General features: G+C 40.4%; 2 protein-coding genes across 5 annotated transcripts in view; one reads left to right on the top strand and one right to left on the bottom strand.

Moving 5' to 3' along the window:
* Positions 1-21,192, top strand: part of LOC135215080 (uncharacterized) — a 70,068-nt gene extending 48,876 nt beyond the window's left edge. For 2 of the 4 annotated variants that reach the window (XR_010314550.1, XR_010314553.1), the window contains 2 exons: positions 20,270-20,396; positions 20,776-21,192. The gene's annotated coding sequence lies outside the window, so the exon portion shown is untranslated. Of the gene's footprint in view, positions 1-20,132; positions 20,397-20,775 lie in introns of all 4 variants that reach the window. The other 2 variants (XR_010314551.1, XR_010314552.1) reach the window with 2 other exon arrangements.
* Positions 21,193-22,028: 836 nt separating this feature from the next.
* Positions 22,029-25,537, bottom strand: LOC135215079 (ATP-dependent DNA helicase PIF1-like; the record flags this gene model as incomplete). Its single annotated transcript, XM_064249557.1, is given in 2 exon segments — positions 22,029-22,370; positions 25,392-25,537. Coding segments are annotated over 2 exon segments (326 nt in total), but the record flags the coding sequence as incomplete, so codon positions are not given.
* Between the last annotated feature and the right edge of the window lie 252 nt (positions 25,538-25,789).

Raw genomic sequence — 25,789 nt, 5'->3', positions numbered from 1 at the left:
TGAAGCTTCTAAAAGTGAAAGCCCACGAGGTGAGGGCTATCGCTACCTCGGTAGCTTTTCACAAAAATATGGCACTCAAAGACATTTTGAATGCCACATTTTGGCGAAGCAATTCGGTGTTCGCTTCACACTACCTGCGGGAGGTGAAAGCGACATACGAAAATTGCTACTCGCTCGGACCATACGTTGCTGCAGACACTGTTTTGGGGGCAGGAGGTAACACTCATCCTAGCCTTTAGTGGTTAGGTGAGTTTTTAACTTGTGTTTTATGGTTGTGGGGTGACCGCCTGGGGCGGATCTCCCTTCCATTAGCTTAGTTTAAGTGGGATACCTTTGGTAGGCTAGGCCAGGTGGTGTGTTTTTACCATCGTTGCCCTCATCTGTATGGTTCATGGGTTCTAAGTCACGTCGTGGTCTCGCCCCTGTTGACAGATCATCTGGAGTGCACCAGCTATATAGGTCTCTACCTCGCTGGCAACTCTAGTAGCACAAGCAGACTTACGTGGCAGTAATCACGAAGCCAGCTATGCTAACCGGTAAGGAACCAAAATATCAATTATCTGCATATATGTGTTTCCTAAATCTTCTATTCTATCTTCTCCCACCACCAAAGGTGGGATTCAGCTATATATATATCTGACAGGTAAGTTTCATGAACAAAATGATATTGTAATGATACAATTAAGTTTGTTCATACTTACCTGGCAGATATATATAATCAAGTACCCACCCACCTCCCCTCAGGAGACAGTGGAAATAAAAATTATGAATAGAAAATGGGAATGGTTCCTGATACCCGCCTCCCAGTTTGATAAAATTAATGTATGGAACAATCTTAAAATAAAAAATTTTAGGCTTCAAATTAAATTTAATTAACAATTAACAAGAAATGATTAAGATAGTTAACTATTAATAATAATGACAATTATCTATATATGAAATAGCGAAAAACTGTAGTTATTCCGAAGGAATGGCGTGAAAGGAGTTGAGTCACTGCACTCCTCCGTCTTGAGAAGGAACCCGTCAAAAGTGAGGGAATGCAAACTTCCTCCTCCCGATGTCCATTAATTATCAAAGGAAATACAAGGACCTGACAACACAAATAAGTACGATAAAAATTATACATATAAAACAAATTAGAAATTATAAAGGGTCGAAAAAATCTGCAACACGTGTATAAATTACGTCGAAGAAAAATAACTATTCGACATCCCTTTCTATTTGATAAATTACGTAAAAACAAATGAAAGAGAAATATAAAAATTTGTTATCGGATAGCACTGAATAATGAGATAAGTATAATGATAAATTTGATGTTAAATATTCTTTAGGTCCTTTTAATTTATTTAATGAGCGTGATGGGGTCAAAGTTGATACGGAAAAAAATCTTTAAACCTATGATTCGGACAGTACTTGAACTTGCGTTACTCATTGTACTCACATCTTCATTAGTCCCGATCCGCTGAAGTGAGATTCCAAAGTCCCGTGGTGGAATGGACTATACGTAGCTCGGAAAAAAGGTGTTATTAAGCTTGCTGCCATTCTGACGTCCAAGTCCATGAGCCATCCTCGGCTGCTAAGGTTTTAGCTTGCCATATTAATGATAATGAATCGGATGAAGTAATATTGTGCACCCACCCACTGACTCTGACTGTCCTGGTGCACACCGACCGGTCAACTCTCCAACTGAAAGAAATCAGTAACTACGGGGCAGCCTTTACTTCCTTCGTCAACCAACAGACGATGTTCCGAGATCTCAAACGACCGTATGGGCTTGTTGATCGTAAACGAGCATAATGCAAGCACTTTTACAAAGGTTATTACTATTTTAGTCGGGTGAGACCTAAGAACATCGTAACATTAAATTTAAAAAATCAATCATACTTTGAAAGAAAAAAAATATGACAAAATTTAATAATAAATAAAGTTATTTCTTAATCAAAAAATAAAAAAGGAAATATGATAGGCTTATTTTTTCTTCACCCAGCGGTGGGAATGGGTACTAACCACCTGACTCCCACTACGTGTGTCGTAAGTTTTAAATTCTGTCGGATGTCGGAAAATACAGCTATATATATATCTGCCAGGTAAGTATGAACAAACTTAATTGTATCATTACAATATCATTTTTAGTTCTAATACAATTTGAACTTATTTCGTGACGGTAACGTTCCGAATTCCTCCAGTGTGCGCTCTTTTTCGCGTTCCCTATTAGAAGTAAGGTGTTAGTGCCCTCGTCTGTATGTAGCCCGAGCCTAGGACTGCCCTGCGACAGTTGGAAAAGTCCGCTGCCAGGGAACCGGGTCGATTCTTGGGACGATGGGATTCTGTGCCCTCCAGTACATACTTCGCCCTTTTCATGGTCTGAATCTCGTTTAAAGCGTTTGCCAAAGGACCGTTAAAGAGTTCACATAAGAACCATTTCGGTAAGCGGTAATGCTCGCTCCGTAGGCTCATTCTGTCGTCTTCAACACCTAGTTTGAGGTGTTAGCATGCATAGGCTTAATAATATATGATATAGGTGTAGATATTTTATCGAGATGATAATGTATCTGTAGCGAGTTTTTTACACGTTTAGATATGTCGACTCGGTCGACTGTTTATCTCTCATGTTTTGGTTTCTAGATTCTTGTATGCCTGTATATTTCTTTTTCTTCGTAATGCTTGTGTTTGTTCTTTGCGTGCTTCCTCTTCGGCTATCGGCAAATCTCTTACTATTGCCTCGATTAATGTTTCTCTTTCAAGTCTACACTGTCTGTAGTATCTACAGTTCTCGCCGAGCTAGATATCCTAGCTTCAGAGATTTCTTACTTAGTTTCATATAGGAATGCTTTCAAATAAGTACGATCGCTTTCAGACGAGGCGGGAGCGTTGTTGTAACTCCTCTCCCACCGCCTCCCACTTTTGGCGCCTCATTCTCTCTCCTATCGACTCGTGCGGACTGCGGACCAGTGTTCCCAGACTTACGATAATTATCGTACGAGTTTGTACGAGTACAGTAATTTGACCGTCTGTACGATAAACGATTATTAATCAAAATACGATAATTTGAAGAGATTTTGTATGATAATTTGGTCTGATACATCGGAGAACCCTGCTGTGGACATTGTTGACTTGTTGTGAACGCAGTTGACTCATGCGGAGTGCAGACTTGGCTGAGTTCCAGGTCGCTTAAACTGTCTTCCTCTCGTTGAGTCGTGGTGGATTCGATACAGCACTCAGCTGCTGTCACTTCTTATCGACAAGTGTCTCTTTTTGTCACCAAGGGTTGCAGAGAAAGAGCAATCCTTTAAGCTCTTTTGTGTACCTCTTGTCGGCAGCTGTCTCCTCCCATCGTCCGCTGACAGAAGAAGAGTTTGAATGGAGTTGGAGTAACTCGTTTGGGCCAGTCAGCATTTGTTGCCACACTCCTCATTTTGTTTAGGATAGAGGCCACATAGAGAAAATATCTTAATTGTCTTAGCATATTTTGGCACCCTCTGTATTGGAGAAGAGAGCCAACGCTTTCTCCAATTAGAGAGCATTTCGTAACTTTTCTCGTCCTTGGACACACAATATCCCTTTGGGTCTGCCTTGGCTTGTTGTCTTGTCTTTTAAAGTCGTGGAGAGCCGAAGGCCGCCTTTTGCTGTACAGCGCTTATTGGTCCTTTAACCGTCTTTAGTAGAAGGTTTGCTTTCTTTCTCTTTCCTGTGGGGAAATGAACTCGAGACTGACAGACATGCTGATGGATTTTCGGTCTTACTTGAGTTAGCATTACCTTTTATTTACGTTGTCTCGTCTGCAACTTCTTAGAGAGGTGGAGACGCCAACCTAGCGGGAGTTTTTAGCGAGGAAACCAGTAACTCATTTCTGATTGCTGCACCCTCTTAATGAGAGAATGCCTTGATGAAGTCATTGGGCTTCCGCACGGCATATCATTCCCATGCTGAAGCCTGGTGACGGGCAAGAGGGCTCTCGAACTGAGGAATTTTTTTTTTTCCTCAGTTTGAGACTAAATTTCTCGCATCCTATTTCTATTACTTATAATTGTTTCATTCTTCTGGATTTTTATGAGCTTTCTCCAACCTTGCTGTCAAAACTCTTACCCATTTCACTGGCCAGATGTTTTTTAGGAGACATCATATCCGGGATTGGAAATTTTTTCAAAATCAATTGTGCGAGCTGTGGTGGTCTTGCCAACTACCCGATAATGTTTGGACACCTTGGAATGTCAGTATTTCCATACTGGCATGCGGGACTATTCTCGAACCAAAACTTGGCCTTCGGATTCCAGGGGTTGGCCGGTTTCATAGAGATAGGACTCTCGGCATTCTGTCTGGTTTGCCTGCCACTATGATTAAAGTGGGGATGATTGTATTCTTGTAATGCTCTCAGTCCCATCAAGCGGGTTTGGCATACACTTGAGCCACTCTAATCATAGTGGTACCATCCCTTTGTGGTAGGGTAAGGAGTGGACATTTGGGAAGCAGCTCTCACAGGTGTCAATGGTGGAGAAATTAATTTCATGAAAGGATAATGGGTTCTCTTTTGGGATGTCAGTGAGTCTTAACTTTTTTTCTTTCCCCCAACTAATTTAATGACTGAAATTAATGTTTTTATACATGCAACTTACCCGGCAGATATATACTTAGCTAATAGACTCTGTCGTCCCGAGAGAATTCAAAACTCGCGGCACACGCTACAGGTAGGTCAGGTGATCTACCATTCCCGCCGCTGGGTGGCAGTATCCGGAACCATTCCCGTTTTCTGACAGATTTTCTCTGTCGCCGGGGCCGGCAACAACTGTTGTTGGTTCCTTCTGCTTGGAATTCTGCTCGTTCGCCGAGAATTTGTTGGATTGATTTTGGTGAAGTACTCTTTTTTTTTCTCTCTCTCTCTCTCTGGCTTGGCATACGCTTGTAGTGGACTGTTTTAGGAATTGGATTAGGTATTTTCTCTCACGATGGCTGACGTTAAGATAACACCTATGTTTAAGGTGTGTGCAAGGGACGAATGTAGAACTAGACTTCTGAAAGCAGAGATAGATCCCCATACAATTTGTGTTAAATGTAGAGGTTCTGAATGTTCTTTTGATAAGACTTGTGCTGAATGTGAGGGACTGACAGAACAAGAATGGAAGGATTTGACTGCTTATATCAAGAAAAGAGAGAAGGATAGAGCTAGGAAAGCTTCCGCAAAAAGCTCGAGTAGATCTTGTTCTTTTGAACCTCTTTCAAACTCCCAGGACCAGGGAGGAGGAATGTCAAAAGCCGCAGGGAGGATGTGGAGCATCCCCAACGATCAGGTGTCCCTTCGGCAGATCCTGAAGTAGCGACCCAGGCTGCCCTGGATAGCCGTAGAGAAGGCATGCTGAAGGAGTGCTTTTCTGCTTCGGACTACTCCTCGTCTAGGCGTGGATGGAGCTCTGCCTCGAAGTCTCGTCCTTTGAAGAGATCGTGGGTTTCGCCGAAAGGAGACGCTCTTGATTCGAGCCCCGAGCGCTTCCCTGAGGATTTTCCTTCTAGTAGTAAGAAGGCGAGAAGACCGTCTCCAGCTCCTCAAGATCCTACTAAGCTCTTCCTGCTTAACCTGCAAGAACAGTTGTCCTCCCTGGTAGGCGCTCTCCATAAGGATTCTTCGCGAAGGAAAGACGCCTCCCTTCCAGTGAAGAGATCGAAGTTTTCATATTCTAGCAGGCGCTCGTCTCCTGAGAGACACTCTCGATCTCCCTTTAAGTGCTCCTCACCTCCGTACAAGAATGCTCCGCACAGACAGCTCGAAACCCCCTAGGAGCTCTTCTCCTCGCAGTAAAGTTCTCAGAGGAGACGCTCGGCTACAATTTCACGGAGAGATCAGGAGTCGGACTCCTCTACTGATGACCATGGCAGGCGTCAAGAGCCTATCAAGAGCCAGGATCTTGTCAGGCACAGGAGTCGAGTGAGCGCCAGGAGCCTTTCAGGTGTCAAGAGCATATTCAGGCGCCAGGAGCCCAGCAGGCGCCAGGAGCCAAGCAGACGCCAGGATCTCGTTAGGCGCCAGGAGCCCAGCAGGCGCCTAGGTTTGAATAGGACCCCTTCACACTTTATGAGCTCTTCAGAGAGTAGGAGCCCTTCGCCTTGCAAGAAACAGGATCCTGATAAGGAGATCTTCTACCTTTAAGAGCTCCCTTGCATCTTGCAGTAGCAAGCATAGGTCGCATGGAAGGCGATCTCCTTCTTATTGACAGAAGTCCCCCGCTCCTTCTCAAAGCCGCTCCCCTTCGAAGGGCTCTCCCTGCAGCCGGAAGGTTAGAGGAAGTCTCGGATGAATGGAATTTCCAGTCGACGGTAGTTTCGTCTCCGGACTATAAAAGGAAAAGGCTGTCTTTGCTTTTGCTGAAGGAGTTTGGTGATACGCTTCAACCAGCTGATCCGCCCTCACCAGGATCTTTGCTGTCGAGCACGAAGTCTCCGAAAGCCGCCTCATTCGTGAAAATGCGTCCTACCCTAAGCATGAAGAAGGCTTTCAAAGGACTTGGAGAGTGGCTTCACACTAAAAGAGAAGCGGGCAAGACTATGTTTTCATGCCCTCCTTCCAGGCTGATGGGAAAACCTGGAAGATGGTATGATACCAAGGAGCCTATGGGCTTAGGGCTTCCCTCGTCCGCAGATGCAGACTATGCTTCATTGGTTGATTCTTCAAGGAGGCGCGCTCTCCTCTCAGCTAAGGCTACGTGGGGGATGTGCGAGCTAGATCATCTCCTCAAGGGCCTCTTCAGGACACTGGAGGTGTTCAATTTTATGGACTTGTCTCTGGGAGCCCTTGCGAAAAGAGCCCAAGATCCGGAATTCGTGAGCATGGAGGAGCTCTCGAGCGTTTTAGCTTGTTTGGATAGAGCGGTGATGGACGGTTCGGTGGAAGTTGCTTCCCTATTTGGCTCGGGAATCTTAAAAGAAGAGGTCAGTTTATAGCTCATTCCTGACCAAGTCAGTCTCTCCTCTTCAGAGGTCGGCCTTATTATATTCACCGCTTTCCAGCCACCTCTTCCCACAGGACACGGTGAGGGATATAGCTAAATCCTTAGCTGGAAAGGCTACTCAGGACCTCCTTACACAATCAGCGAAGAGGTTCAAGCCCGCTGTTCTCTTACAAAGAAGGAGAAAGCACCTCTTCACAGCCCTTTCGAGGAGTCTCTTCTTCTTCGAGAACCCCTTTCAGAGGTAGGAGACCTGACCACAGAGGAAGACCTTCCAGGAGACCTGTCGGGAAGGCAAAATGAGAAAGAAGTCCTCCAGATATCTGTAGGCGCCAGACTTTCGAACTTTGCCAGAGTCTGGGCGCAGAAAGGGGCAGACAGCTGGACCCTCTCAATCCTCGAGAGAGGATACCTGATCCCCTTCAGGGAAAATCCTCCCTTAACGAAAACTCCAAGGGAGTTGACGGCAAGATACAAAGATCCTGTCAAGAGTCAAGCTCTCCTGCAAGCAGTGGACCTTATGCTGCAGAAGAGGGCAATAGAACCGGTTCAAGATCTCCATTCACCAGGTTTCTACAACAGACTGTTCCTGGTACCCAAAGCCTCGGGCGGGTGGAGGCCGGTTTTAGACGTAAGTGCTCTGAACTTCTTTGTGATCAAGAAGAAGTTCTCGATGGAGACTTCTTCCTCTGTGCTTTCTGCTCTTCGTCCAGGGGACTGGATGGTATCCCTGGACCTTCAAGATGCATACGTATTTCCATGTGCCAATTCACCCGGCATCAAGGAAATATCTCAGATTCATGTCACGGGAAAGAGTCTTCCAATTTCGAGCGTTGTGCTTCGGACTGTCGATGGCCCCTCAAGTCTTCACGGGCATCCTAAGGAATGTGGCACATTGGCTACATTTGAAGGGAATCAGGATCTCGATGTACTTGGACGACTGGCTCATAAGAGCAAAGTCAAAGGATCAGTGTCTGGAGGACCTTTCTGTAACATTAAGAATGACACAGTCGCTGGGACTCCTAGTCAACCTCGAGAAATCCCAGCTGGATCCCCAGCAGAGCATAGTCTATCTGGGGATTCAGATGGATTCTCGGGGTTTTCTAGCGTCTCCATCAATAGAGAGGATAGAACGCTGCCTATCGAAGGTTTCAGTTTTTCTAGGGAAAGAACATTGCTCTGCAAGGGAATGGATGAGTTTGCTGGGAACCCTCTCCTCGTTGGAGCAGTTCGTTTCCTTAGGAAGACTGCACCTAAGACCCCTTCAGTATTATCTGAAGGAGAACTGGGATCAGAGTTCCCAGGACCTAGAAGACACTTTTGTAATCATGGACAAGATCAAGCAGGATCTACTATGGTGGCTGGACCCAAAGAAACTCAGCCAAGGAGTATCTCTGCACATACAGAGCCCTCTCCGAGCGTTGTTTGCAGACGCGTCGGATTCAGGATGGGGAGCGACGTTGGGCTCGGAAGAAGTGTCAGGCACCTGGGAAGGAGCGCAGGTGTCCTGGCACATAAACCAAAAGGAGTTGAAAGCCATTTACTTAGTCCTCATCCACTTTCAAAAGCAGATCTCAGGGTCTATCATTCAGGTCAATTCAGACAACACGGCAGCCCTCGCATATATCAGTAAACAAGGGGGAACTCATTCATTCTCCCTTTACGAGACAGCGAGGGAGTTGCTGCTTTGGGCTCAGGAGAAAGAAATCTCTCTCCTCACCAGGTTTATACAGGGAGAGAGAAACGTTCGGGCGGATCTGCTAAGCAGAAAAAAACCAAGTTCTCCCCACCGAATGGACCCTCAATCCGCAAGTGTGCGAGCAGTTATGGGGAAGGCGGAACATAGACTTGTTCGCAACCAACTGGAACAAAAGGTTGGAGAATTATTGCTCCCCGATTGCAGATCCAAGAGCAATAGCCATAGACGGCCTCCTGATGGATTGGAAGGGCATAGACGGGTACGCTTTTCCCCCCTTCAAACTAGTAGGGGAAGTAATAAGGAAGTTTGCTTCCTCAGAAGGAGCGAAGCTGACTTTCATCGCCCCCTTTTGGCCAGCCCAGGATTGGGTTACAGAGGTGCTGGAGTGGATGGTGGATCTTCCCAGATCGCTCCCACTAAGGAGCGATCTTCTCAAACAGCCCCACTTCGACAGGTATCACAAAAACCTCCCCGCTCTAAGTCTAACTGCCTTCAGACTATTGAAGGGCTTGTTAGAGCGAGGGGGTTTTCTCGCGAAGCTTCAAAAGCAATCGCAAGAGCCAGGAGACCTTCCACATTACGAGTGTACCAGTCGAAGTGGGAGGTGTTTAGAAGATGGAGCAAGTCGCACAACGTATCTGTAACTGACATTGCGGATTTTCTTCTTTATCTTAGAAGAAAGTGTAACCTAGCTGTCTCAACGATCAAGGGGTACAGAAGCATGCTGGCCTCTGTTTTCAGGCATAGGGGGCTGGATGTGTCAGAGAATAAGGACCTACAGGATCTTATTAGGTCTTTCGAGACCTCAAAAAGCCAGACCAGCAAGAATCCCAGTTGGAATTTGGATGTGGTCCTTCATTTTCTTATGTCAGACAAGTTCGTACCTGCTAATAAGGCCTCCTTTAGAGACTTGACAAGAAAGTCTCTGTTCCTTTTCGCCCTAGCAACGGCAAAAAGGGTAAGTGAACTTCAAGCGTTAGAAGGCAGAGTGGGTTTTAAGAAGGATGCTGCAATTTGCTCTTTTAAGCCTCTCTTCTTAGCGAAAAGCGAGAATCCATCAAAACCATGGCCAAGAAGCTTTGAAGTGAAAGGGCTTTCTTCTCTTACGGGGGAAGAACAGGAGAGGACTTCGTCCGGTAAGAGCCGTCAAGTTTTATTTGCAAAGAAAGTCTCTATTAGGAGGTACGGAAGAAAGTCTTTGGTGCTCGGTCAAGGATCCGACAAGACCTTATTTCGAAAAACGCTGACGTTTTTCATAAAAGACGTTATTAAGGCAGCGCACCTTGCTTGTGGTGATGAACAGTTTAAGCTCCTCAGAGTGAAGGCGCATGAAGTGAGGGCCATAGCAACCTCAATGGCCTTTCACAAGACGTGGTCTCTTCAAGCTCTAATAGAGTCCACGTATTGGAAGTGTAACTTGGTATTCGCTTCTCACTATCTAAGAGATGGTAGAGTTACTTATGAGAAGTGCTTCTCACTCGGAGCGTACGTTTCCGCGGGTTCAGTGCTGGGAGGAGGAGCTGAGGTTAATCCTAATTAGTTTAGTTAATGTCTTTTTAGCGTTATGGTGTTTGGTTTTTATGGTCGATTGGAAGAGGGTATAGGAAGTAACCCCTTTCAATTCCGAGATCTAACATTGTTAGGATGGTCAGGTGGTCGGGATTAACTTGTGGTCTCCTCGTTGTGTATTGTGTAAAACCTAAAGCTCTGTCATGTAAGAGGGCTAGCCCCCATTGATACGATACAGGTCAGGCTCTGTCATGTAAGCGGGTAAGCCCCCATTGACACGATCCATATAGGCTCTGTCGCGTAAGCGGGCTAGCCCCCATTGACATGATCCAGAAGGGCTATTCAGTTATAGGTCTCTACCTCGCTGAAGCTCTTGAGGCATGCAGGCTCAATGACAGTAATCATGAAGTCTTCTGCCCAAACAGGTGAGAACCAAGGATATATATCCTACAACAATTGTTGTTTCCCGTTGTTATTTTTAATTATTGTGTGTATTTAGCTGTCTCTTACCCTCCACCAAGGGTGCCAATCAGCTAAGTATATATGTATCTGCCGGGTAAGTTGCATGTATAAAAATGATATTGTTAAGATACAAAGTTTTATACATACTTACCTGGTCAGATATACGATTGATGCCCCCCACCCAGCCTCCCCTCAGGAGACAGGTGGAAGAGAAAATCTGTCAGAAAATGGGAATGGTTCCAGATACCGCCACCCAGCGGCGGGAATGGTAGATCACCTGACCTACCTGTAGCGTGTGCGGCAAGTTTTGAATTCTGTCGGGACGACGGAGTCTATAGCTAAGTATATATCTGCCAGGTAAATATGTATAAAACTTTATTGTATCTTAACTATCATTTCTTATACCCCTGGATCGAATGGCGAACCTCAGACACTGTTGACGACCTCTGCTAATTTAATTAGGGAAAACTTCTGTTTGATTGACCCTCGGAACTAGGAAGGAACCTATTCTATTGGATATTCCAAAAGATTGAGTTAATCTGGGTAACCGCCCAAAAATGGAAAACTTCTTAGTCCTTCGATGTTACCCAAATTCCAATAGGGAGAAATTATGATAATATACAGGCAGCCCTCGGTTAACAGCAGGGGTTCTGTTCCTGGCCGATGCTGCTAATCGAACATCGCTGCTAAGCGAAAATCAGCAATAACAGCACTAAAAACCTGCTTAGCGGTGCCGCTAAGTGAATAATTGCGCCGTTAACCAGAGATGGGCACTGTTAACCAGAGATCAGCACCGAAAAGAAATCCAGTTACCCCAGCAGCTCGCTAGACAAGCGCCGTAAAACCGGATAGCCGTTAACTGATACCACTGTTAACCGAGGGCTGCCTGTACAAAGAATTTGAGTGTTATGGATCTATAACAGAAATAAGAATGAAACTGGAAGATACAAAATGGGATTCATGGATATCTTACAATAGTCATGACAAAGCATTTAATGCAATATGTATTATTAATAATATCAAAATTAATAACTTGAATATAATGGCTGCTCTTTGCGACAAGGTACCAAAGGATTTGGATGTTTATAGACCTGCGGACTGGTTTGTGAAAAGCTTGCTGATATAGTTATGCCTTCCCAGAGGAAGCCAAAACCACCGATGTGGCTTGTAGCTGAATCTCAGGGGGTTACATGGAACTATTTCAAAATATGCAAATTAATTCAGAAAAAAGTAGGAACTATTGCACCTGGGGATATATCTCGTTTTGGAAAAAATAGTTACCTTATCCATGCCAAATCGCGCGCACAATCCGTAATACTATCCAACCTTAAAACAAATGATGATGATATCAAGTTAGATGTCAAACCCCACCTAAATTTTAGCTACGGAAGGTGAGTAGTTTTTAACAAAGATCTGTATGAATTTACAGGGGAGGAGATACTGGCCATGTGTCCACTAAATGTATGGAAAGTACACAAAGTCCCAGGTACATCAATGATTATCCTTACTTTCCAGGATGCTGATGTACCTTCCCACATTATTATTGAAAATTAAATTATTTAAGTTCGACCATGCAAGTAGAAGCCACTGCAATGTTTTAATTGTTTTAAATTTGGACACCCATCAAAAGTTTGCAAAAACAAAAAAATGTGTGGGATTTGCTCCAAATCTTACCATGGAGAATTTACACTTGAGGCCAGGTGTTTAAATTGCAACTCAAATCATAAATCCACTGACCGGAGCTGCGAGCTGTGTAAGTCGGAAGAAGCTGCCCTTAACAAATCCAATTTAGAACATATAAGTGTGGGATATGCCAAAAGACTATTAACCCTTGAACGCCGAAGCGGTAAAAAAAAAAGGTCTCCCGTGTGCCGGAGGTGTTTCAGAGTGAGTGCGGAAGCGGAAAAAATATTTTTTTTTAAAAATCACAGCGCGCTTAGTTTTCAAGATTAAGAGTTCAATTTTGGCTCCTCTTTTTGTCATTGGCTGAAGTTTAGTATGCAACCATCAAAAATGAAAAAAATATCATTATCATATATAAATAATGCGATATATGATAGCGCAAAAACGAAAATTTATATATAATTGTATTCAAATCGCGTGTGTGCAAAACGGTTTTAAAAAAAGGTAACAGTTACTTTTTTTCGTTGTAATGTACACTAAATTGCGATCATTTTTGGTAAATAACAAATTGTAAAACAATAAAAGCAACACAGAGAAAATATTATCAAAATAATGCATGAATTCGTTAACGCGCGGACACAAACAAATATTTTTTCTAAAATTCCCATATAAATCTAAAATATTTTGTCTAGAGACTTCCAATTTCCTTTCAAAATGAAGACAAATGATTCGAATATTTATATAACTTGTTAAGAGTATTAGCTTACAAATGCAGTTTTTGACCATATCTGACGAGTTAAAGTTGACCGAATGTCGATTTTTTTATATATATATTTGTATATGCAATTATTTCGGAAATAAAAAAAGCTACAACCTTCAAATATTTTCGTTTTATTCTAAATGAAATTGCGCACATTTTCATATATAAAACTCTATGAAATGCCTAATCTGAAACGGAGCAAATATTCCGAGAATGGGACGTACGCATTTCGGAGATTTGTGGCGGAGAATCCGCGCGCGGAGGGAAGGAAAGTTTTTTTTTTTTTTTTAATTCACCATAAATCTAAATATTTTGCTAGAGACTTCGAATTTGTTTCAAGATGAAAGATAAATGACTGAATATTACTAAACTGTAAGAGTTTTAAGCTTTACAATTGCGTTTTTTCGACCATTTCGGTAGAGTCAAAGTTGACCGAACGTGGTTTTTTTTCTATTGTGATTATATGCAAATATTTCAAAAATGAGAAAAGCTACAACCTTCAATTATGTTTTGTTTTATTCTACATGAAATTGCGCACATTTTCATATATAAAACTTTATGTAACGGCTAATTTAAAATGGTGCAAACATTACCACAATCGCACGTATGATTTTTTTTAGAAGAGTTACCGCGCAGACGTAAAGAAAATGTTATTTTTTTAATAAATTCACCATAAATCGAAATATTGTGCTAGAGACTTCCAATTTGTTGCAAAATGAAGGTAAATGCTTGAATATTACTAGAATATAAGCGGTTTAGCTTACAATTCCGTTTTTCGACCATTTCGGTAAAGTCAAAGTTGACCGAAGGTTGAAAATTTGTCACATCATTTTTTATATGAAAATATTTCAAAATTAATAAAAGCTACAACCATGGGTTGTTTTTAGTTGTATTGTGCATGAAGTTGCGCACATTTTATATTATAAAACTTTATGTAACGGCTAATTTTGAAATGGTGCAAACATTACCACAATCGCATGTATGATTTTTTTTCGGAAGAGTTACCGCGCGGACGTAAGGAAAAAGTTTTTTCATAAATTCACCATAAATCGAAATATTGTGCTAGAGACTTTCAATTAGTTGCAAAATTAAGGTAAATGATTGAATATTACTAAAATATAAGAGTTTTAGCTTACAATTGCGTTTTTTGACCATTTCGGTAGAGTCAAAGTTGACCGAAGGTTGAAATTTTGGCACTTATCGTTATTTATATGAAAATATCTCAAAACTGATAAAAGCTACAATCATGAGTATTTTATTGTTGTATTCTACATAAAAATGCGCACAATTTCATATATAATACTCCATGTAACGGCTAATTTAAAATGGTACAAAAATTATGTCAAAGTGACGAAATAATTTCCGAGATGTGTCACAGATACTTTTTAGTGCGGCAAGAAAGAAATTCGCGCCTGCGTAACGATTGTAAACAAAACAACACCTCGATCCGTGAACTCCCAGCATCCCTCAAGGCGCGTGATTCAAAAGTTTTCGGCTGGTAGGTCTATAAGTATTTTTCCGCGAATTTAAAAAAAAATTTTTTGAGTCGACGTATGGTACGTCCATTCGGCATACGGGAGACATTTTGACTCGACGTTTAATACGTCCATTCGGCGTTTAAGGGTTAAATAAATCAAGTAGCTATGGAAAGGCATTAAAATCAAACCCACCTAGCACTGCCAATAGTTCTAGAAAAAGAAATATACCATCTAATGATAAAATGCTGCATGATGAGGTAAGCATATTGCCTTCTGAGGCTTTGCCACAGTGTATTAACAGTGGGGCATTGCCCATCCCCTTACAACCTTTGTCCCCCATTACAATAAGTAGTACAAACCTCTCTCAGGCCATGTCCTTGCCTGATTTGATGGAGGTTCCACTTAAAACCAACTTGCCTGGTGCACCTGTTGTGGGGAATGTGTAAAAACCTAGAAGCCCACCACCTATTAATAAAAAAAGAGAGAGACCTCCATCTCTCTCACCCCCTTCCATAAGAAACATTAAAGCTATGACGTCAAATAAATTTGATGTTTTATCTGTTGATGTTTCTGATCAACTGGAAGATAACTTGAATAAATCAGAAATTCAAGTTGAGGTCCACCATCCACCTCAACAAATAGATCAAAAGGACACAAAGAAAAAGACAAACGTAAAACCCAATATATCAAGACCATCTCTAAAGAAACCTACAGGAAATAATGTTAGATTAAAAGATGTCTTCCAGAAGTGATCCATAGTTTTCTCCTCCATTTTGCAATGGAATTGTCAGGGTTTAAGGGCCAAATATGAAGAACTTAAGCTACTAATTCATGAGCATTCCCCCATAATTGTATGTCTACAGGAGAGCAAGCTTGATGCTAATACTCCTTGTCCTCAAGAGTATGTTAGCTATAGAACACCATATAATCAACAAGCAGGGAGCCATGGCGGAAGTCTCACTTACGTTCGTCGAGATGTTCCCCAAATATCTTTGTCTATTCGTACACCTCTGCAGGCAGTGGTTGTACAGATTGATATAGGGAGAAAATATACAATATGCTCTCTGTACCTACCTCCAATTGATAATATTTTGTATGATAATTTAGTAGTGGTGATTTAACAACTCCCCCAACCTTTTCTCTTACTGGGAGATTTGAATGGTAGACATCCTTTATGGGGCGATGTTTTAGCAAACACAAGGGGCAATATTATATCATCAATTGTGGAAAATGAGGACGTCGGACTCCTTAATACAGGAGAGCCCACACACTTTCATGTCCAGACAGGTACCTTGTCATGCATTTACCTATCAATCGCAAGCTTTAATTGCCTTCTCGATTTTGATTGGAGGACATTAGATGATTGGCATACTAGTGGTCATGCACCAATCATTGTAAACACCAACAATGGTCCACCTTTACAGAGATCGCCACGATGGAATCTTGACAAGGCAGACTGGGGTAGATTTCGTGAGCTAAGCGAAATTGAAGGGAATGCAGAACAGTTTGAAAATATTGATGATGCCATAGACATGCTGAATGGAACCCTTCATACAGCAAGAGTCAATTCAATTCCCAAAACAACAGGGTTATTCAAACGACGACCAGTCCCCTGGTGGTCTTCAGAACTAACTGCCCTGCACAGAGCCACAAGAAGGTCTTTAACCCGATTGTGCAGACGCTGTACTGAGGAGAATTTAATTATATACAAGAAATGTAGAGCACAGTTCCATCGTGCCATGAAAGAAGCTAGGCGCCAGTCTTGGGTGTCTTTTGTTTTCTCCATTAACAGTAGAACACCACCATCTTCTGTGTGGAGGAAAGTAAAAAAGATAGCAGGCAAATTCACCCCCAACCCACCACCAGTGTTGAAGGTGAATGATCAGTATGTGACTGGAGCAACTAAGGTTAGCAATGCCCTGGCGGATCATTTCTCAAATGTATCATGCAAGTGTGAAGCAGCTCTTGGTCACCAGTTTAATTTTGAATTTTGCAACAGGAAGAGAAGAGTCATACAACTCTCCTTTTACTGAAAGAGAATTTGACTCCGCACTTGCTACGTGTAATGATACAGCCCCTGGACCCGATGGAATTCCATATGCAATGATTAAACATGTACTTGTTAATACCAAGTGGTTTATTTTAAGCATTATTAACAGAATATGGCATGATCATAGTTATCCAAGAGTTTGGGAACTAGCCTTTATTTTAGCCTTTTTAAAACCTGGTAAGGATAAGTTTTTAGCTGCAAACTATCGACCAATTGCATTGACATCTTGTTTACGCAAGATCATGGAGAAGATGGTCAATGTAAGACTGGTATGGTACCTGGGAAAGAAGGTTATTTTATCACCTATCCAGTGTGGATTTAGAAAAATGCATTCAACGACTGATGTGTTGATACGACTGGAATCCTCTATTTGTGAAGCCTTTACTTCCAAACAGCACCATGTAACAGTCTTTTTTTTATCTTGAGAAGGCATATGATATGGTATACTTAAAAACCATTCATGAATTGGGATTACGAGGAGAGTTACCATTGTTCATTCAATCATTTGTTTCACATAGATTTTTTCAAGTGAGAGTCGGGGAAACTCTATCAGAGAGATGTCAGGAAGAAGGAGTTCCCCAGGGTAGTGTGCTAAGTAATTACTATTTGCACTAGCCATTAATGGGATAATCCTCTGTATTCCCCAAGATATTCTCTCAACATTATTTGTAGATGATCTCTCCATATCATTTGCTGGATCTAGAATGTCGATGGTTGAGAGAAAACTACAACTCTCAATTGACAAAATTATTCAGTGGGCTGATATGAATGGATTTAAGTTTTCGACAAGCAAAACTGTTGTTGTGTCCATTTTTCCTGTCGTATTCGGGGAGTACATCCAGACCCGAATATATACATCAAAGGCCAACGTATCCCATGTGTAAGTGAAGCTAGATTTTTAGGTTTGATATTTGATTGCAGGTTGACATGGGTTCCTACTTAAAGGTGTTAAAAGTTAAGTGTCTTGATGGCCCAAATCTTTTAAAACAAGTATGTCACAATACATCATGGGGGCCAGACCCCAAAACTATTTTAAATATTATACAAGGCCTTAAAACCTTTTCAAAATTAGTTATGGGTGTGAATATACTCCTCAGCCACCCCAAGCCGATTAAAGTATTAGATTCTATACACCATGCTGGTATTAGATTGTCTACAGGAGCGTTTAGAACTTCGCCTAATTCCGAAGTCCCCTTCCTTGTTGACGCTGGAGAATTAACTTTAGACCTTTACCGAAAGTCTTCTATTATTCGGTATTGGTTTAGGTTGCAAAGACTTCCCAATTCTTTAGCCTGTCAGACGGCAAACTTTGTAAGGCATTGTAGATATTTTGAGTTACACCCAAAATCTCCTCAACCTTATGGTTTTCGGGTAAAACAATTAATAAACGGTCTTGATATAGCAAGAAATAGAGTTCTTCCATTTAGGATATCACCAACCCTCCATGGAAATTAACAGAGATATCTTTTTGTAAATATTTTATTGGTATAAAAAAGAACACGACTGAATTAGAAGCCAGGTCTCTCTTTCATGAACATGTCGAAGAACATAGGGAATCAACTTTTATATATACAGATGGCTCCAAATCTGATGCTGGCGTTGGATTTGGAGTATATAGTGGTTCTTTTAATTGAAGAGGTGCACTTCCTCTAGTATCTTCCATATTTACTGCAGAACTATATGCATATTAACCGCTATTGAGAAAATAGCATTAAAAGATGAGGGCAATTTTAACCATTTTTAGTGACGCAAGAAGTGTCCTTCAAGCTTTAGAAGTTTTTTTTAATTCTAGTAACCCTTTTTTTTTAAAGATTTTAAGAGTGGGCTTTCATTATTGGTCTGAAAGGCCATAACAGTTCGATTTCGTTGGGTTCCGGCACACGTTGGTGTGTGTGGAAATGAGGAGGGAGATTCACTGGCAAAGAATGCTGCAGCTGAGTTGCTACCAAGAAGGTATCTCATTCCATGTAATGATTTTTTACTTACAATTAAGAATTTTATTTATAATAATTGGCAAAAGCTTTGGGATAGCTTAGCTGATAATCAGATGAGAGAAATAACAAATGTTATATCCCTTGGAAAATAATAACATGATGCCCCGGAAAGTGGAGACTACTCTTTGTCGTCGTCCGAATTGGTTACACTCTCGGTGATGGACACATGAGTTTTCTTGCTAGCTGGCGAACACCAACCATATTGTGACAACTGTTTGATACCCTTGACAGTGAGGCATTTGTTGACTGAATGCCCCACTTATAGCACGGAAAGAAATAGATATCTGTTTGAGGCTCGAGGTGAGGATGGCAGGTTCATCCTTGCCAAGATTCTTGGACATAATGTGTCGTACAATGCAAGTGGCATTTTTAGATTTATTTCAGAAGCAGATCTTCTGAAAGCTATTTAACTTTTACAATGACATATTTGCTTTTATGGTTTTAACTGAATATAATACTTTTATTCTTTATTTATAATAAACGATATCAGCGTCAATGACCTTCGATGTCAGGATCCCAGAAAACTTCCAATCATTCATTCATTCATTCCCTCTGTGGAATATTGTAAATAGTTTTATGGTTGCAAGGCAGATTGTTCAGATAATGTTCTTAAACAGAAATTCCTTTGCCATGCTGAAAAGCATAACTCCAAACAAATCTTTACCAATGGCTCCAAATCCAGTGCTGTGATATACCCTGACAGTAATGTTTGTGTTGCACTACCAAGTTCTGCTTCTGTCTTTTCTGCTGAACATTTTAGCATTTTAACAGCACTTAAGAAAATTATTACTTTAGAAGGAGGTAATTTTACTATTTTTAGTGATTCCAAGAGTGCCTTGGAAGCTTTGACATCTTTTAATCCAGTACACCCTGTAGTACTGGATATAATAGTGGTTGTTTTTCATTAAAACAAAAACAGAAGGTAGTCAACTTCTGCTGGGTTCCTTCACGTTGGCATTGTTGGAAATGAACGACCATATGAACTGGTTAAGTCAGTTACATAAAAAAAATCCAAGAAGTATAGCAATTCCTTGCTCTGACTTCATTCCTGAAATTAAAAAGACAGCAGAATCAGTTTGGCAATTTTATTGGACAATAGAGAGCAATATAAAAAAATCAGGTGCTGTAATGACGCAGGAAAACCAGCTTCGGGAGCTGTAGCCACTGGGAGGGTTAACTGTAAGGAAGTCCCTCCTATAAGGATGGGAGAAAACCAGTTTACTACCAGCAAAAGCTTATAAATCTGTTTCTTTCCACAGGCTTATATAAATTCTCTCTCCCTTAATTTTTTTTTTTATAAATTTTTCTTACATAATTTCAGGTTACGGTGGTCTGACTTATGGCAGGCCTTGGAATGAAATTCCTGCCATAATCCGTGGGACTGCTGTAATGCCTTGACCTGTTTCCTGTCCAGAATAGAATTGTATGAAATTTCAATACGGGGCTGATTTTGTTTTATTTGAAATACTTCCTTATTGTTAATTATTAGATTTACTTGGATAAATTATCTTAACAGCGGAATTAACTTTTTCTTTACCCTGATAATTGATAATCCAGCTTCTAAGAGATCCTCTGGTTGTTTGTATGTAAGGACGTAACTGCCAAACAACTTGCCGTTACAGAAACTTCAAATCTGAGCTGAGGTGAACAGCAGTCTTGGAAGGTGGCAGATTCTTCTAACTGCTAATGCCACGTGAACACCACCACTTCAGCTCTCGCACCTTCAAGAAGATTTTTAAATATTCTATCATTTTCGTAGCAGCGAAGAAATGGAACAGGAGCTTCTCATCCTTGGAGTACTCCAGTGATAACTTGGCGAATCTACATCATTGACACCTCTAGAATACAACCATAAACTTATCAATACAGCAGAGCTTCATCTGCAGGTGGGTTCCCTCATTATCAGTTTAATTACAAAGGTGAAATCTGTAGTGAACTTAGCAGTTAAACGTTTATCTTGGGTAAATAATTTGCTGTACTCTCTGTCCTCACTTTAACTGTTACTGGAAACTTCATCATATATTCATGCTCACTTACGTACTTGGTGCCAATTTGATATTTGTTTCGTGTTCACCACGCTATTGATTAATTTACAGTTGTTCAGGGATTTAAAATTTTATTAGTACCTGCAGCTGAAGTGTGATTTTCATATTTGATTTTATTATAAGTGTATTTTGCGCGTGAATACATTTTCCTAAAGGTTAGGTAATGGAAGGTTATGTTTTTGATAGGTGTGTAATGCGGTATTTTCTCTGGCTATTACAGCTCTTAGGTGCGCGTGTTTGTCAGCGAACCTCGAGAACTACGTACTGCCCACCTCCATAGCCAGGACTAACCATAAGTAATTTAATCAAGTGAAGATTGTATTCGTCACATTATTAATGATAATAGCAGAATGTATGGTTAATTTTAGTACTAACTTTGATTAAATCTTTAATTGAAATTATTACTCCAGTTTTTTACATTTTCTCAATATTCAGTATAAGAATGAATGGAAGTGAGGAGGCATGCAATTTAGTTACAAGACATCCTGCCTTGATTACTGAATTAAGTATGAAGTCTAACCTCTAAAATTGTCATTTTGCTTTCATAAAGAATCAGCTTGGGTCATTGCTTTTAACTGCAATTACAATTGTCAACATAGAGTAGTTGTTAAAAACTGCTTTGTAGTAGAGATTTCCTTTCAAGGGTTTATAAATCCTTTTTTTGGTGAAGATGTCTTTTGATGACCTTTAATTTCTCCTGGTCCCCGTGATATTACCAAAATGCAGACAGGAGTTCCAGGGACTTTTCCTTTGACATGTTGCCTGTAACAGTTTGGGACACAATTTTTAGTGATAGGCACTACTACTCACCTAAGGGGTGTCTCCATATATGAAAGGTTTAGTGTTTGCATCCCTATAGGAGCAACTGAAACATTGTTACATCAATTAAATTTTTCCTAGATATACATCTCAAAGCCTTTCATATAGGTCTTACCTTTCTCAACCACCCAGTTACTTTTTTTTCTTGTAATCTGCTGAAAGAGCAAAGGTTGGCTTTTGTTGGAGTGCCTGGGTAATCCCTCTGCCCCTCCATCTCCAAGAAGTTACTCTCATTGTTGTCCAGATCACAGCTGGTCCAGCAGATTTGTTGTATGGTACTCCATACATGAAAAGTCCTGGTTTGTACACCAAAGTAAAATGTGAATTACTTTTAAAAATTTGTCATATTATACTTAAAGTATAATCTGCATTGCTAAATAGACAGTATGACATAGCTATGTACAAAATATTGATTTGAAAATTGGGGATATTCGCATGCAAACTCTTTGTAAAAAAAAGTTTCAAGTCATAAGCTATGCCTCTGATATGGTTTTCATCGATTAAATTTACCTTGCCATAATTATTAAAATTTCTACTTGACAGACATCAAAGGGTGTCCTGTCAGTCATTTGTATTATTTCTGAAAAGGGTAACACAATAATAATCTTTTATTAGCTATTAAGGAATTATAGGTAACTGTGCCAAAGAGACAACTTATATTAAACTTAACAAATATTTATAAAAATTTATTCGATATTTGTACTGTACACATACACCAGTAAAACAAAATATAACTGAGGAACAGCACATGTTGATACAGCACTTGACCACACTGACATGTAGCTCATAATTACGAATCGGTTATTGCTCAGCACATCACATTCGACGAAGTCTTTGGTAAAACTTCAAAACATCTGGATGTGCACGTATACATGTGGGATTGAAATCCAGTACCCTTATACTCTTGAGGTTCTTGGCTCGAGACAGTGCCACGTATGCTTGACCAGATTCAAAGACTTTGGAGAGGGACATTTCTGCGCAGTCCAAAGTCATACCCTGAAAAAAATTAAAATTTTGTATTTATTAAAACCTGTTGTACTTATACAGGACACATTTCCAAAAATACAAAAACAATGAAGTTAATTTAAATATATTCAAGAATAACAGATTTGAGATTCAATCTGATTCACAGTCCACCTGGGTTCTAGTCTTTTCACAGCAATAAATTACAGTAAACCCCCTGATTTGCGCGGGATGTGTTCCAGAACCTCCTGCGAACAGTTGAAATCTGTAAATACTTGGTATCCTCCTCTAAAAATGCTTATAACTGCCTATCTTGAAAGTTCAAATACCAAATGTATACTTAAAAAGTATCATCCTACATCAAATATACCTTAAATTCTTGCAGTATTATTATTATAATTATCATTATTACAGGCAGTCTCCGGTTATTGGCTGCCTGTTTTCAGTGTTCTGGTTTTATGGTGCTTATCTAGCACCAAAAATCAGTTCCTGTTATTAGTGCTGATACACACCTAACAAAGGCGCCATTAACCAGTTATCAGCCGATAACAAAAAATTCCTCTGGTCCTGCATTGGCAGCAGCGGGGAGCAAACTCGTGCTACCAAATTGACAGGCAGGTACGCAGCCAACTGTCCAGTGGGGAACTTATTCATGTGTAAAAGTATGTCAATATGTTTTTTGAAGAAGTCTGGCATAATTTGTTTGTTAGAGAGATTCCCGGGTTGAGTTGTCTGAGATTCTGTAATGTGTAGCCCCTTTGAGTATGTGCATGTACCAGACCTTTAGAGAGCTGGAAGTGATCATATGTGAACAGCCCATGGTTGGTAAGGCAGAACAGACAAGACAAAGCTAGGCTTGTCTTTCAAGTCTCCTGTCATCTTGCACAAATAGGAAGAATATAGTGCTCTGTTTTCACAAAACTAATTTATGGTTTCATTTCAAGGCAGGAACTTTTCTTGGAGCAATCCTGCACTCAAGCACTATAGTACTGCCATGGCTATCATTGGCCAGAAGTTACTGTTACCTCCAAGGTTATGCTGTTGCTGAAGCACTGTAAATAAACTTCATTTCTATATATATATTTCAAGTTTTGATCACGCCAAGAACGTATAAAGCCATTGGCCATAGTCACTGACCCAAAGATTGTGTAACAAAATTGGTGCTGTGACTAGGATATTTTAAGTGGCAGCGCTTCAGTGTGATTTTATTGTGTTAGCCTAAAGTTTAGCACAATTCAGCTTGGGAGCATCAGAGATGGTGAAGCCTGTGGAGCTACCCATGGCAATGGGTTCCCAAAGTAAGTATATCTTAGTTCTACCAGACCACTGAACTGATTAACAGCTCTCTTAGGGTTGGCCCGAAGGATTTGGATATTTTCATGTGGCTAGGAACTATATGCTTACTTAGCAACAGGATCTACAGCTTATTGTGGGATCCAAACCACATTTAGAAATGAATTTCTATCATCAGAAATAACTTCCTCGGATTTTGCGTTGGTAGAGCGGGGAATTGAACCCAGACCCTGAGAACTGTAGTCCAGCACATAACCGACATGTCCAACGAGGAAGACCAGATTTATGAGGTTTGAGAAGAAGCAATAAAATGTAGCCCATGCAAAGCAACAAGCAGCAAGAGCAGAGGCTGAAATGCAGAAGCAGCTGAAAGGCAGTATGGAAATGAATGTAAAGTGTTGAGAGACAAAGCCGATGTTGGCAAAGCCCAAGTTATCCAACAGCTCAATCACACATGATATTTTTTATATTAATGTTTAAAAGCAAGTCAATATAATTTTCTTAAAAGTTTAACATAATCTTTTTGTTTGAGATATTTCCAGGCTTATCACATAATAAGTCCCTATTTGGGAAGGTAGAAAAGACAGAGGAGGCAAGATAAGGCAACAAATAGGCAAATCTGAAGTCTTGCAGTCATCTCGTGCCGACAGAAAGGAGATGGAGCTTTGTTTAACAAAACTATTTGAGTCTTATACCTAAAGAATGATGATAAAGAAATCCCTGCTACTATTCATAAGAGTACAATTGGCCAGAACTGTTATTGTTACCTCCATGGTTATGTCATTGCTGATTAAATTTTTATCTATATCTCGTTTTTAATCACACCAGGCATAAAGTCTTTGGCTACTAAGACATAAGCACCTTACACAGTACACATACACACACACACACACACACTTTCTGTGACACTGGGGAATTTAGCTAAAAATGTTTCCCAATCAAAAGGACTAAGTTACCAAAATGGGATTAGCATTGGTTTTCACCTGTCATTAAAAAAAAAAGCCTTATGCTGGGAAGCCACTTAGGACTGTCATAAACAATAATATAGTGGAACTCTAAGAAAAATGGTCTATCCAATTTGAATAATAAAAATGTGTTCAATGAATAAACACTCGTGCACAGGAGTGTTTATTCAATATGTATACTAAGGCTTTGCGATCCGTGCACCCAACTTTTCCATATATTATCAACTAGCTAAAATTGTAAAGTTATAATAAACTGTAAAAATATTATAGGCTAAAGTGGTAAATCAACAGTTACAGTAAAATTATAATCTAAAACAAAATGGCTTCAGATATCCTCAAAAACTAATTTCTTTCAGAAATCCTAATGGGTCTCTGTATCTATGTCACCCAAAATCCTAGCAAGAGATTTAATCTGAAGATCATGTTTAATTCAGGCTGCTAAAAACCTGTAGCAGATCCCCAGTGGGCTCAACCAACAATGTTCTGTAATAATATAAAAACATTCATGAGTAGAATAGAAAATAAAATTTAGGCCAAAAGCAAAGCCTTCTTCACATGGTGAGGGGGTAAGGCATCCTGCCTTCATTCTTGCTTTAAATGCCCTCCACACAAGCTGACTGACAGAGCCAAAATGAAGTTCTATTTCAGATGGCATTACAAGGAAGTTAAATTTCAGATGGCATTACAAGTATACAACAGAACTAAGTTTGTCTTCAAGTTCTGACACAGCAACACAGCTAAATGGAATTTGTGAATAAACTTTATTCACCACCCTATCATTAATAGCAAAACCTACCTGTGATTTGTGTATAGAAAAAGCCCAAGCAAGTTTCAGAGGAAATTGTCTTCTGGTAAGGTACATGCCTCCTGCAGCCTTTATAGTCCACTTTTCATGCTTGATTTCTGTTGTAATACCACACACAAATCTTATAATTGGGCAGCCTGGAATAAGAGGTGTACACATTAGTAAAGTTGTTCTGCTTTTGATCACTCTAAACGTATAGAACATGCAATTTTCAATGTTTTTCAGTTCATAAGTCAAATTTAAAATATTTCAAAAAAGTCCCATCAATCACATATATTATGTACCTACATTCATGGTCTTTTTATGTCTCCAGACTCACAGTCTTTTGTCTAACAGACAAGAAACTCGTGATCTTGCTTGCATGCATCATCCAAACTTTCAGTATCTAT

The sequence above is a fragment of the Macrobrachium nipponense genome, chromosome 5, assembly GCF_015104395.2.
Source record: "Macrobrachium nipponense isolate FS-2020 chromosome 5, ASM1510439v2, whole genome shotgun sequence".
NCBI lineage: Eukaryota > Metazoa > Arthropoda > Malacostraca > Decapoda > Palaemonidae > Macrobrachium > Macrobrachium nipponense.
This window is presented reverse-complemented; position numbering and strand designations above follow the sequence as displayed.